This window comes from Manis pentadactyla, chromosome 14 (assembly GCF_030020395.1).
Source record: "Manis pentadactyla isolate mManPen7 chromosome 14, mManPen7.hap1, whole genome shotgun sequence".
Classification (NCBI taxonomy): domain Eukaryota; kingdom Metazoa; phylum Chordata; class Mammalia; order Pholidota; family Manidae; genus Manis; species Manis pentadactyla.
The window spans coordinates 77,246,971-77,261,889 of NC_080032.1; the positions used below are offsets into that span (position 1 = coordinate 77,246,971).

General features: G+C 37.8%; 2 protein-coding genes across 3 annotated transcripts in view; both read right to left on the bottom strand.

Annotated features, from left to right (window-relative positions):
• The window catches only part of GYS2 (glycogen synthase 2), a 54,570-nt gene extending 42,081 nt beyond the window's left edge, over nucleotides 1-12,489 (bottom strand). The window contains exons 1-2 of one of the 2 annotated variants that reach the window (XM_036889557.2): nucleotides 12,095-12,489; nucleotides 5,063-5,244 (exon numbers count right to left, since the gene is read on the bottom strand). In XM_036889557.2, coding sequence (XP_036745452.2) covers nucleotides 5,063-5,244; nucleotides 12,095-12,215 — 303 coding nt within the window. In that variant the 5' untranslated portion in view covers nucleotides 12,216-12,489. Of the gene's footprint in view, nucleotides 1-5,062; nucleotides 5,245-11,996 lie in introns of both variants that reach the window. The other variant, XM_036889558.2, reaches the window with a different exon arrangement.
• Nucleotides 12,490-14,538: 2,049 nt separating this feature from the next.
• Nucleotides 14,539-14,919, bottom strand: part of LDHB (lactate dehydrogenase B) — a 31,270-nt gene continuing 30,889 nt past the window's right edge. Inside the window, exon 8 of the mRNA XM_057491431.1 lies at nucleotides 14,539-14,553. The gene's annotated coding sequence lies outside the window, so the exon portion shown is untranslated. The remainder of the gene's footprint in view (nucleotides 14,554-14,919) is intronic.

The following is a 14,919-nucleotide window of genomic DNA, read 5'->3' on the forward strand; positions in this document are numbered from 1 at the left end:
TTACAATATCTTGACTATATTCCTTATGCTATACATTACATCCCGGTTACTTATTTATTTTACCATTGGAAGTCTGTCCTTTTTTTTTTTTTTTTTTTTTTTTTTGTGAGGGCATCTCTCATATTTATTGATCAAATGGTTGTTGACGACAATAAAATTCTGTATAGGGGAGTCAATGCTCAATGCACAATCATTAATCCACCCCAAGCCTAATTTTCATCAGTCTCCAATCTTCTGAGGCATAACAAACAAGTTCTTACATGGAGAACAAATTCTTACATAATGAATAAGTTACATAGTGAACAGTACAAGGGCAGTCATCACAGAAACTTTCAGTTTTGCTCATGCATTATGAACTCTAAACAGTCAGTTCAAATATGAATACTCATTTGGTTTTTATACTTGATTTATATATGGATACCACATTTCTCTCTTTATTATTATTATTTTTAATAAAATGCTGAAGTGGTAGGTAGATACAAGATAAAGGTAGAAAACATAGTTTAGTGTTGTAAGAGAGCAAATGTAGATGATCAGGTGTGTGCCTGTAGACTATGTGTTAATCCAAGCTAGACAAGGGCAATAAAACATCCACGTATGCAGAAGATTTCTCTCAGAACAGGGGGGGTGAGGTTCTAAGCCTCACCTCTGTTGATCTCCAATTTCTCACCTGATGGCCCCCCGCGACTGTGCCTGTCTTAGGTTGTTCCTCCCTTGAGGAATCTTACCCGTCTCTGGCTAACCAATCATCTTCCGGGGCCATACAGGGAAATGTGAAGTTGGTAAGTGAGAGGGAAGCCTTATTGTTTGAAAAGGTTAGCTTTTTACTTCTTTGCATATTTATGCCCTGTGGCTTCTATGCCCAGCATTTGTCTTCAGGTATCTTTACCACTTGGAAGAATTATGATACTCGGTAAATTTGATATGAGGCATGAATTCTATTTAAGGGTTGTAATTAGGAAGGAAGAAGAAAAGCTATAGAAGTAGCAGGCGGAAGAAAACATGGGAAGATTGATTATTTCTTTGACATATCTTCTTGTAGAGTAACTTCAGCATGTATAGGTTTTAAGCTACTACTTAAATTGCGCACACACATTAACATAATAGGAGTATAGTTACATAACCAAAGCATATCTGTAATTACCAGCCATCTCCAGTGAAACCAAGAAAACCAGTTAGGCACCTTAGGCATTTGTGAAAACTTATCTATGACATGGTGGATATTGTCCAACTGAACTTGAACAGTCTGAGAGAAATCAGACAAATTAAAACAACCCATTCCTGGGGAATGTTCACATGCCATATGTTCTTTTAACAGTAAATAGTCTGTAGTTGTAAGACTTTGGAGCGCTACAATTTGCACTTCTCCAAATTCTTGGTTGAGTTCCAACAGTATAGATCCAGTCAAATTTGTTGTTTTACTGTATGCACAGGTCAGCTTAGATATCTCCTTCCTCATTCCCATGGCAAGTCCAGGAACTGGTGGGATGAGTGCATCTACAGCTGTAGCAGTGCGTATGGTCCACATTTTTATGACAAGTCATAGGATGAATGGCTGTATATCTTCTACAACTTGTAGTTGGATATAATGTCTACTGTGCCACTTTATGCAGCAGGACTTCACAATATTTCCTGCTAGAAAAACATTGTTTCTGCAGACAAATGTGTATGATTTCTCTTATTCCTCCTATCAAAATAAATGGCACAAAGTGTTTCCCAGTATGATTGCTGCCAGAGGTCTTAACTAAATATATTGCACAAGATACTCTATCTGTGATCTAGCAGCTCAAAGTCTAATTCTATTATCTTCTTAGAATTGACTTTTTTATTTCAAAATGTTTTACCTTGTGCTATTTTTAATGCATTAGCCATCTCAAAATTTTTCCAATTGTAATTGTATAGTAACTTGCATATCCAAATTCTAACATCTCTTTTGGTCTCTATTTTTCCATAGTGATTAACTAATTCTTTTGTCTTGATTTTTATTTTATATTTATTCTTCTTTTGCATGGTATGCAAGAGCCATAAATGACTTCAAACCCTTCTTGGAAATTGGTAGAAGCTAAGAGCTTCTCTCATTGGGTAGCCAGACCACCCTTGTAAACTGAATGTATCTACATTGTTTATGTTTGGACACTTCTGACTCCACCAAGGCTGAACTTTGCAGAGCTTGGAAGCCCATCTCATCACTGTCTCTTTCTTTGAGACTCAGGAATGAACAGTGATGTCTTTTTCCCATCCAGGCCTTGGCCATCTTTGAAACACCCTCATTACATGTCAACTGCTTCCATTGTAATTTGGCGCTCTTTCTTTTTCCAGATGAGTTTTCCTGAGCCCCAAACAACTTTTCAATTGTTTGCTCTTTGGGCATTCATTGATTTATGTATTCATTCAATGAAGAGTTATTGATTACCTAATATGTGACATATAAACAATGAGCTAAGATCATACAGAACTGTTAAGTACAGAGAATATAAGTTAGCTTGTCTTGACCACCAGTGAGCTCCTACCTGTGACATGGAAACATCCTTACATCAGAAATCCATTTAGAATCTTGAGAACAGTCAGTTCCATTTATGTTTTCTCTCTCTCTCTTCTTTTGCAAGAGCCTTAAATGCAAGCCCCATATATCTCACTTATTTCTTCCCTGTAATACAACATCCCAGTTCTCTATGCTACCCTTATTATGATATATTTCTCTGGTAATATTTCCTTATAAATTAAGTATTCTGCACCATAAACTTTGCATGTACCTCCTGGACACCACTTCCCACATGGACATCTCAGTGAGGGTTTCTTCTACACCCAGAAACTATATTCCTGGAGTATGAAGGAAACTTCATATTTTTAAAATTACACTGAAACTTTTAAAGCCTTATTCTTCATTTATATATGACATCATTGAAATTTACATTATCCAAATATGTTACCTTTCCTGTTCTACAAATCACCTGGTTGCATTTTCACCTTACTCTGGGAAACTTCAGAATGGAAGTCTTTAATCCTACACACTTACCTCAAAGTTATTTGACCTATTGACTTTGAAGGACTTCGTGTCCACTGCATTTCAGCCACCCAAGCCCATAGCTACGTTCTTATCCTTGTCAAAACCCAGACTGTTCCTCCTCTGAAATATTCAGGATTCACATTCTAGTACTTGACTACAACTTCTGTACTTTCACTTCCCTCCCTCTGTTTTCCCAGCATATGTGTGCTTTCTTCTTAATCTTCAAGGCCTCCAGTTCAAGAACCTTCCATTATTCTCATACATCATTAGCTCCTTTCTGGCTTCGCTTCCTTTCTTATCCATTTCAGGCACAACTGTCCCCCAACCTGACCATTCATTCAGTCAACTGCACATTTATTTCCAACACTAGTATTGGAACACTTGCCCCATTGCACAAATGCCAAAATTAAACAACACTGAATCTCCAGCTATCCAACGTACTGCACTTTCTCTCAGGCCTCTAATTGCTTCTGGGGAAAGTCATAGTCATGTATAATTGTGCCCCTAAAATGTTACGGCTATATGTCAAGATGTCCAGAAATTCTTTTACCTATTTCTTGAAACTGTTTCAGAATTTCTTCCTTCAGGTTCTCTTCCCTCCTAACTCTCATAAGATGATCTTTAATTCCAACTTTAGGAACATCATCAAAAACATTGAGTGAGACCATCCTGAATTCTTCATCAAGTGTATCTCTATTTCTGTTCATCCTTTTTTCCCTGTTTGAATGAAAGAGATCAAGAACAATCCTCCCAATAAGACTTTGGCTCTTATTCCCTTTCCAGTTCTCTGTGGCCTTACTCTCTTTAATTATCCATTTCTTCTGAACTTTCTACTTCTCCCTGTCTGTTAGTTTTTGGGTTTTTTTTGGCATATAAATATGCTCATGTCTTGCTCACATTTAATAAAACACTAATTCTCAAAACCATGTCACTCTTCAGAGAAAAAAATCTCATGGCCACAGCTTCTATGTCCTTTCACCCACCAGCTACTCAGTCCTCAAGCCACTGCAGTCTGATTTTACCTCTACTTTTCTCCTGAAGTTGTATTTAGCAAGATTACCATGAATGACCTGAATACTGCTAAATCCAACTGATCCTGCCTCAGTCCTTTGTTGACTTAATTCCTTCTCCACACATGAAACTCTCTCTTCCTTGTCTAGACTTCACTATTCCTGTTGTTACAGCAATAAATTACCACAAACCTAGTGGCTTAAAACTATACAAAGGTATATGTATAGGTCGGGGATCAGTAGTCCAAAATGGATCTAAGGGTTAAAATCAACATGTTGGCAGACTTATATTCCGCTGGTAGTGTCCAGGGGAGAATCTGTTTCCTGGCTTCTTCCAGCTTCTAGAGAACATCTGCTTTCCTTGGCTCTTGGTCCCTTCCTCAATTTTCAGAGCCCATTAGGCCAACCTCTACTTCCATTGTCACCTCTCCTCCCTGATTCTAATTCTATTGCTTCCCTCTTTTAAGGACCCTTGTGACTCCATTGGGCCCACCTAAATAATCCAAGATAATCTCCCTATTTCAAGACCTTATCATAAGCATATCTACAAAGTCCTTTTGCTCTATAAGGTAACATAAGCACAGGACTGTGAGGATTGGGATTTGGACATCTTTGGTCCTATATCACTAGCTGTGCCTCTACAATCTCTGAGTTCTTTTAATGTAGATGATTTAACATGTTGATATTCCCAAGGTTTGGCTCAAAACTTCTGCTCTTAGTCTATACACTTCCACTGAATAATATTAGCAACACTGATAATGTGTAACTACAATCTAAATATTAATGAACTTGCCAAAACATCTCTAGCCTATACCTTCGGCTGAGTTCCAAACCTATTATCCTACCAGACATTTCCCTATAGTTTTCAGAAGGTGCCTCAAATATAATCTAATTATGATCAAATTCATCATCTTTCTTTCAAACCCGTTCCTTGTCCCTAAATTGATGAGTGATCATCTCTTGTGAGTTCATATAAACTGTGGTTTGTTTTCCCACAAACCATCCACTAAGACCTGCCAAGTGAAGCACAGTCAATATCCCTTACCTGGCAGCCGTGTTTATTCATTGTGTCCACTGCTCTTCTAATAGCATCATTTGTAGGTTCACACGGTTCTACCTGCGTCTTCATATTATGCTCAAAATATGGGCCAATCAGAAAATAATTGTCTCCCCACTCATCTGCTGTGGTTTTGGCCTTTGTCTGAATCACAGTATAGATGCCACCAACTGTCAAAAAGAAACAATTTCAGCGTCATTCATTTTAAGCGTGGAGGGCGTGGAAATGAGTTCTCATTCTTAAATAAGCACTTAGGATCCATCAGGCACAAGCATTTATTTAACTTTCTAACTAAAGTGTGTAAAGGACACTAACAAAAAGTTACTCCTAGGCTCTGTGCATGGTGCTACCACTCACGCTCCCCACCAACAGCCTCCAAGCTAAGTACTATTTCGTATCCACCGAAAAGATGAGCTAATTGAACCCTAGACCTCTTGAATTAACTAGTTCAATTTAAGTTGTTTCCAATTTTTCACCACCGTAAGCCTTCAAAGAGCATCGTTACACGCATATATTTTGGCGCTCTTCTTATTTTCCCCCCAGGACAATTTTCTAGATGTAGATACACCGGATCCGAGGATGTGTATATTTTCCAAGAGGAAATGTCTTTTTTGACTTTGTGTTTTACTAGTAGTGTCAATAATGCCAGAGAGGACAAAATGAAATACTTTACGAAATTCTGTGTTTGTGTCATTAGGTTTGGCATGAGGGTTGGGCCAGTCATGCCTCCTTAAAATCTATCAGCAATTTTCCTCTTGTCTAAAGGTATCTTGCAAGACAAGTGGCTCTTCAGCTTGGGACACTTGTTCATAATTTCAGCAGCAGCTGTTCCTTGGACAAACCTTAGCCACATCTTGGACCACTGTAGGAGAAAGATGAAAGGTGACTATCCTGCTGAGGGCATGTGTCCTGACAAGAGCTGTTTATGTCAACTTTGACACTTCAGCATGGATGGAACTTTAAGCCACGTTCTGCTTCATTCTGATCATCTCTTCATATTTCCTAGAAATGTCTGTACTTCTCTGCTGCTGCCAATCTGCTGCTCTCCATCTGACATGGAACCAGAAGAGGCTTTAAAAATGCACACACAGAACAACCCAGGAGGGCAATGAAAAAGAAGAACTTTCCCTTAAGGTGTGAGAGTCACATCTTAGCAACATATTTAAATATGTATTACACATATAAGCTTTATTTCAATCTCATTATCTGCAAAAAATGCAAAATCTTCATATAATTTCTTCCCTTCTGCAGACTTCTTTCATGTTCATCCATCAGGGGACTGTATTATCAGGTTCTGAGGGCACACATTTACTAAATGCTTTACTCACATTTCTGTTCTTGAAAACTCTCATTTATTTGCAACTGCGTATCTTGCTCAGAGATCTTAGGCAAGATACTTGTTAGAACATGTGTTTCAAATTCAAATACTCTAAACATAAATGCAAACACATTTTTTACTTGCTAAAGGACTAAAGGGAGAAGAGAAATTCTTCACTGAAAAACAATGAATGGTTAGATCTGGGAATTGAAATGCAAAGATAATATAATTAATTTGCTACTTCTTTTTCCTATGTGAGCCCTTCAGTTCCCAAATAGCCCTACAGTGTTCGTAAATACTATGGCTGTGCTCTTTCAGTCTATCGGAAGTACAAATATAAAATTTAAAAACAAAAGTCCATCCCACATTGGTTGAGGCCTAATGATAAATCTTTCCACCCCAGCCTTCTTCCTGTATCGTCTTTCTGTGAGGAGGGACTCTTAACTGCTACTTCACGCGCTCAAGCACCACTTTAGCCTCTCTCTGTCCTCGCCATATTTATATGCAAATACTTTCACTTGGATTTTACTCTTTTTACCACATTTTGACCCAGACTCCTCTCCTGTCATGCCAATTACGGTGAGTGTGATGGCATAGAAGTAGGGTCATCCCTCTTTTTAAATCTGGAATATTAGAGGAGGTCACCAACACATATTTTCTAATGAATTATTGTTTTACCACAGTGTAGGTCACTGAATTTGGATTTGCCCTTCACTTTCAAACATGCACTTTGTATTTTATTGATCTATATTCCCCTGAAACAGCATGAGAGCTATCTTTAGTGTGAGGGTCAAGTGTCAGAAAGGAAAGATGAGCTTCTCTGGCACATGTCACCGAGGCAGCTCAAACCCCACGTTTTCATCCAGAAACACTGCTGCTATTCCTAAAACCTGGATGGCAAAGCTGTGTGGAATGTGGTCCCCAGCCCAAATAAAGCAATATATCTATATTAGATAGTATATGTTACATATAATAAGGCCATATATATTACATATTATATAGTAAGGCTACAGATGTTTTATGTAATAAGGCTATATATTATATAAACATATATAATTGGGAGAATCTTCACTATTTCTTGAAAGCTTAAAAGTTACAGAATCCGGAAGTCATGACTCCGGCATGCAAAGCTCCTGGTCTGATCCCAGATAGAGAGACAGAAGCGGAAGCGGTCACTCACAGACATCTTCCTCTGAGGCAGCAGGGCTGGTAGGAAAGAGAGTAAATGCTACTGGTGACAACGGCTGAGAAATATTCGTGTGTCTAGTGCTTTGCTGGCTCTGGGGTCCAAATCAAAGCAGCTGCGGTCTGGGGCCGTGGGGCACGAGACCCTTAGAGCAAGACGGCAAGCACGTCCCCCTCTCACTACGCCTCAATGGCAGCTCCAAACGTGTAAGTCAGGAGGGGCTCAGACACGGCAATCCGGATACATAGCAAGCGGGGAGGCCTGGGCTCATCCTGATCAGCTCCGTGTGAGCCAAGGAGGGTTTCCACGCGGACTGCGAGCTTCCTGGGCTGCGGCTCCGGACGTCACCGAGCGGCCGGCGCAGAGACACCCCGGGCACAGAAAGCTCAGCCCCCACTGGCTGTGACCGGGACCTGTGTCTTCCTCCCTCTTTCTGCTTCTGCATTTAAAAATAGAATCATGGAACCACTCAAAGTGAAAGTCAGTAAGGAAACGGAGAATCCAACATTCTCATTTTATGAGTGAATTTTACGAAGAAATAATCATAATAAACTAACACCTATAGAATGTTTATTAAATCCTAGGCACTGTTCTAAGTGGTTTACACTTGTTATTTATTTTAGTTTCACACAGCATTACAGGGAGATGCTTTATTCATTTTTAGATGGGGAAACTGAGGCAACATCACACAGGCAATGATGGAGGTGGGATTCTAATCCAGGCAGGCTGATTCCAGACGCACAAGCCATCAACAGCCAAACTGTAAATAACTGTGTCTAGCAACATATAGATGGATCTTTAGAAGTGATGGGTGGGAGGGACAGAAGAAGAAAATGAGCAATATCACAAAAAGATAAACATCTTTAGGTCTTGGGGAGGATGGAGGTGCTTTTATTCTGCCTTAGAGGAAAGTCATTTGGAAAACAACACTAAGAGGAAACAGCATTTCATTTGTGTTCTTGGAACTTCTGGGTTGACAGAAAGGAACCCTCTCACATCAATCATGGAGGCCTTTGGAAATGATGGGCGTTTTGAGACCCTTTCTCCAGAAAAGCACTTACATAGCTGGGCACACAGCTTGCAGATACAATTTTAGAAGGTTTACAAACTCCCTGAAGTCCACTTTTACCAAGGTCCTACCTTCCTTATTCCTGCCCCACAAAAGTGGACTTACAGTTAGGATCCACTTCCACCTGCCATTTGACTATCGTTGTCAGAGTTCTTCTATGCGCCTTTCATACCATGTGACCCAGAGCTTGGGGTCCAGTTTGAGGAGGGAGTAGGTAGAAGTATGATGTCTGGCGATGTGATGGTTTAGGGCTACAACATTGCTACTCAGTTGATGTTAAAAGAGAAGCATTCATTTAGCAACTGCATTGCAGCAGTGTCCACGTGTATTAAATGGGCAAATAAACGTCATTATTTTTGACAATATTCATTAGACTTTTTAATGATACTAAATATCCTCAACATGATAATTGGCCTGTAGTCGACAATGATTTGGGCAAGTCTGTGCAGAAGAAATGATTGTAGGAAGGCCTGAACAAAGTGAGAGAAAGCAAACATTTTAGTTTCCAATATTTTGGCAAAACTCTCCATTCTAGGTCATGCCAGAGCCTCCAACTATCAATAGTGTTTTTTCAAAAATGTATCTATTAGCACTTCTCACCTTTCAGAACTTCACTGTCTTCCCATCATTCATGGGGTGGACGTAAAACTCTTTAAGGCTATTAATTCACCATAAACTTCCCCAAACTAGCCCCTGCCCTCCTGTCTGCTCTCTCACTCCATGTCTGTTCCCTCTGTGAGCTTCCCTCACATCTTTGAATTCAAGAGAATACACTTGCTCCCCTCTGCCTCTGGGCACACACAGTTTCCTCACATAGAAGACTGCCCCCTGCTCTACCATCTTTACCCAACAGCTCCTCATCCTGTGGGAGCTCAAATGTCTCTTCATTAGAGAGGCTTTTCCCCACCCCCAAACTAGATAGAAAACTCCCTCACCCCACAGCCAATGTATGGTCTTGGAGCACCTTGTTCTTTTATTCTTACACAAACTACATTTGACTATAAATGCACTCTCAATGTCTATCTACCTGAAAGTTTATAAATTCTGCAAGACTGGGAATCAGTTCTGTACCCTTAAACTCTGTCTCTTTCATTTCCCAGTGCCTGACCCCATAAACACTTGGTGAGTCTGTATTGAATAATAAATGGCTAACAATAATAAATGGGTGAATGAATAAAAGTAGTGAATTTCAAGGGTAATATGAACAAGTGGAAAATGTTATTTTGAGGTCTGAGAATTAACATTCAATAATTTAATTAAGACTCATTTGTTATAGTTTATATACTTCCATTGTTAATGGAAGAGTTCTGGCAGTGAGGGGTTTTTTTTCTTCTGGAGTAAAAAAAAAAAGTGGACTTGGAGGAGACCTAAATGCTAGTCCAACCCTCCCATTTGCTTGATTTAATGCCTGTAGGCCTCCCTTTCATCTACGAAATAGAGGAATTGAATTCATGATTTCTAAGATGCGTCATGTCACTTTTCTTTAAAAAGAGACTATAGTGTTAATCTCTTGCTAGGGATGAGCACAAATTTGTCCATTTATATAAAAGTTTCTAAACAGTCAGACTGTCATAAATATTAAAATGAAGATATGTTGACAATGATGTCAACTTGGATAAATTACATTATGATTCCCCTGCTGACAAAAAAAAAATCGATTCCCCTTGCCTGGGAATGGAAAGAAAAAGGCATCAAAGGCAGCTTAGAGGTTGAAAATAAATGTATTCATTCCTTCATTCAAAAGGAAAAACCCACCGAGCATTTCTTTGTACTCCAGGCGCCATTCTGGGCCCTGAAGTCCGCACGCATGTCCCCAGGAGGTAAGATTGATGGGAGAATGACCGGTTCACCAGTACTTTCTAGGTGACAAGTGCTTGCTTTGCTTTGTCTAATGTTTGCTACGTGGGGAGAAAAGAAGGAAGGAACAGGAGCTGGGATCACACAGAGGCCTCTGAACTCATGCTTGGTGCTAAACAGTTGCCCCCCCACCCACCCTGGTTTTCTCCACGAACAACCTGTAGCCCTGAGTTCCTGCCTACTCTGTAGAGAAAACCTGTATTTCAAGGCATGGTCTGGAATTATGTACAATAGAGATGGATCTGTTCCTAGGAGCTTTGGGCATATTTAAAAACCTTGTGACTGGAAAAAGAACCTTAGAAACAGCTATTTAACATCCTTCACATCTCCTTAGGAAGTTTATGTCCTCTTCGCTTCCTCTCACTAAACTACACAGAGAAAGATGGCCTTGTTCTCTTACATTCATTCTGTGCATTTCTACATAGGTAGAATTGATTTTTAATCTTGATTTAATGATTTTTATAAATTTTATGAATGCATACACATGAGAACTGTGAACACCTAATGTAAGGTGAAAATCAAAGAGATGCCAGATAGAATTCCTCTGATTTTGAGGTTATGCTGGCTCTGAATAGCCAAAGGAAGAAACATGTATCACATTCACGATACCATTTTAGAACCTTTAAATTACTGTAATAAAAAATAAAAATAAACAAGAAACAGGTAATGTATCACATCACATGTTATCATTTCAGATCCTTTAAATTTCACAGGTTATCACTGTCTTTTACTATCAATCACTCGGCCTAGTCCTGCACGATCTTAAACTTAACCTTCAAAACTATTACTTTTTCTATACTAATATGCCCTCAATATTAGTGTCAATAGTCTTGATACTTTTAAACTAGACAATATCACTCCACAAGTAATTGCTTTTTAGAAGTTTACACATACCTTTCTTACTAAAATCATATAGGGTACAATTCCCTACTGTTTTCAACAATCCAGCACAAATGAGATTATACTTTATTAGGTAATTATTTTAGCTTTGTCACTTTGATTTCCTTTCTTATTTTATAAATTATATATGTGTATATATATATATAATTGAAGAAAAATTACTCTTATTCTTCATAATGGGAGCCCCATACGATTCCTTATGAGTAGCTCTTGAATTAAAACTTTAGTTCCAAATGAGTCTTGAAGTATGAGAAATATTATTAAATATCTTATGTAATTGCGAACATGTTCACATTAGTTTTTCTAGTTGGTCCTGAGCCTATATAGTTCTTCCTAAAATGAAGTACTTCATTATGCTTTTTTTTTTTTGCTGAGAAAAATCATAGAACCAAAAAAGTAAATGTTAACTTTATATTTGCTCTGTCATACCATGTATTTCAAATTTTAATTTAAATGCCCATTCCCTGGCAATGACTAATATTTTTAACTTTCTCCCTTTTCAACACAGTTAAGACTAAATTATCATGGCTTGTTGAAATATACAAGGTTAAACATAACCTAAACTTATATTCAGTTTGAATAGTTTCCTGACTCACTGGCAGTTCTTCTCCCTGGAGTGAACTGTGGAAGCCTAGTCTACATTCTTCAGCAACCTGGCAAATAGCCACCACCTTGGGGAGCAGTACAAACCTTTATTGGTTACTTCCCAAGCTACTTCGAAGAGCAGTAAATCCTCCACGGGAAGTTCTTCAACCTCCCACCGAGGAAGCCCGCCCAGCGATGTCACAGAAAGGGATCGGCCTCGGAGCATTCTTCTTTCAGTCCTCTGAAATGTTTTGAATCCCTCTTTCAATTAACTGTGATCTCAGAAGCCGTGCGCCTAGAGCTGTGGAGGATCAGAGCTGGATGACCTCAGGCTTCGGTAGTTTCTCATAGGAATAAACCAGCTGAATGAAATCTCTTGTGCTTCCGAGAGAACTCCTGGTCGAAGGAGGAAAGCTCAGCTCCTTTCTACAGTCTTTCTGGGAAGCTTCAGTGAAGACAGTATCTCCAGTCAATATCTACCTAAACAACTCAATGATGTGTAAAATACTCGGGTGCTGGGGTTTAGGCTAGCACCCCTTTGGATAATGGAATCCTCATAAGCTGAGCATGATACAAGTTCAGACCTTTAGCCCTTGTCCTTTTGACCAAACTCCCAGGTTCACACAGTCATCGCTGATTATTTCATCACTTTCAGAGTTATCCAAGATTAGCACTTCTCCTGATAAAGTTTGCAGACAGATTTAGATTACATGTAGAATTGACCAGCATGTGTTTCTATGCTTTAAATCCCTTTAGATTCCCTAAGTTTTCTTTTCTTTGATTCCTAATTCTAGAACATTAAAAAAGTATTCCTAGTTATTTTATTCTACATTTACAAACTAAATTTGAATGGTAGACATAGACCTCGGTTCCCCTTTCCTTAATTATTTTTCTCAAAAATTTTTCTATGAGAAAGAATAAATACCTGTGTGTCTTTGGATATAACATCAAAGAATACAATTTTGATTAATGATTATCAGATCATCATTTTAATAGGTAGTAAAAATTAGTTTTCATATTTGTGCTTTTACTTCAAATATTATCAAACTGATAAAAAAATAATTTGCTAGATGTAAAAATATTCAAATGTGGTAAGAAAATTGCAAAAGAAATTAGGTTCTGAAATATGATCAGGACCACTCTGCCAATGAATGCATATTTTTCCTTTCCATGTGTTTGTTTGCATATAAGTCTGTATGTGCTAATTTATTTACATACCCACAGAAATACTCTACATTGCTCTTAAATGGAGGAAAGACATTCACAAGCATGCTTGATTTTGAAACATCTTATTTATAAGATTCAGCCTACAATTGATATTTTTACATTATTACATTATACCATATAGCAGAATTGAAATTTACACAAAACATCTTTCACATTAGAATTACAGGAAGAGAATATTTTATTACTTCTACTAACAATTTGTTAAATAGTACTATTACTATTTTAATTTTTACTATTTATTACTACTATTTATTATTTGTTAGTACTATAACCTTTTGTGAGGTCTTTAGCCATTTTCTATATAGTTGGCTTTATTGACTTAAGTGTACTTTAATGACTCAGGATAGATAAAAACTGTATTTCATTATCTGATATTAATGAATCAATGGGAATCAAGTAGATTAAATATGTCTTCTATGATTCAGTAACATATTAGATTTTTATCTTTGTAATAATAAATTTAAAGATGTAGTCTATTTTCCATTCATTTGAGTGGTAAGGACAAAGTTATATGACTAATCAAAAAGTCAAGCCCTAAAATAGTAAAGATCAGAGCCCAAATTATCAAAATAACTTTCTCCTTCACGAAATGATTTGCTTGTATTGACATAACTTCTATGAGTCCTAAAAATACAAATTCCAATAAAACCCAAAGTACATATGTACCATGGGATATTACTCAGCCATAAAAAAGAATGAAATCTTGCCACTTGAGATAACCTGAGGGTATTATGCAAAGTGAAATAAATCAGACAGAGGAAAAAAATACCATGTGATTGCACTTATGTGTGCAATCAAAAAAATTAAAACAAACAAAACAGAGATAGATTCAAATATAGAGAACAAACTGGAAGTTGCCATAGGGTAGATGTGGGGTGGGGGATTGGCAAAATAGGTGAAGGGGATAAAGAGTGCATACAAAGTTTCAATTATAAAATAAGTCACTGGGACAAAAAGTACAGCATGGGGAATATAGCCAATAATACAATAACTGTATGGTGACAGTAACTACACTTACTGTGATGAACATTTTGTAATGTATATAATTGTCAAATCACTATGTTGTACACCTGAAACCAATGTAATATTGTATACCAACTCTACTTCAATTAAAAAAAAAAAACAGAAGGACATCTTGGCAAGAAGTGAGAATGGGTTGACAGGGTGATGATGGAGCTTCAGTCTGCAGTGTTTAGTCTCAGCAATCCTGAGATTGCTTCTTCCAGGGTTAACAAGCCCCAGGATAGCCAATTCACATTATCCAAATTACACCGTAAGGCTTATATATTCATTTACAGTATGAGCCAGGTACCATATCCTTGGTTGTAAGTTAATCACTCATGGGTCCAAGTCTAATCTGCCACTTACCAACTATGTAACCTCAAATCAATTTGTGAAAGAAGTTTTGATTTTCTTCCTAAAATGGAGATGAGATCGTTTATATAAGGTACTTAATATAGTGCTTGGCACTATACCAACTAATTTAGTAACTATTAGCCTTATTTATAAGATGTATAGTGGTTTATTAAAAGCTTCCCCTAGTAGCAGTGGTTACTATTGGAGAGGAAAGGAGTAAAAGGGAGACTTACTTTTCTTCAATTTTCTGAATATTGTGCAATGTGCATATATTATCTGCTTAAATAATTAATTGCATAAAACATTTTAGGGGTAAATGACCTTAAATCAATGGAAACATTCCAGGA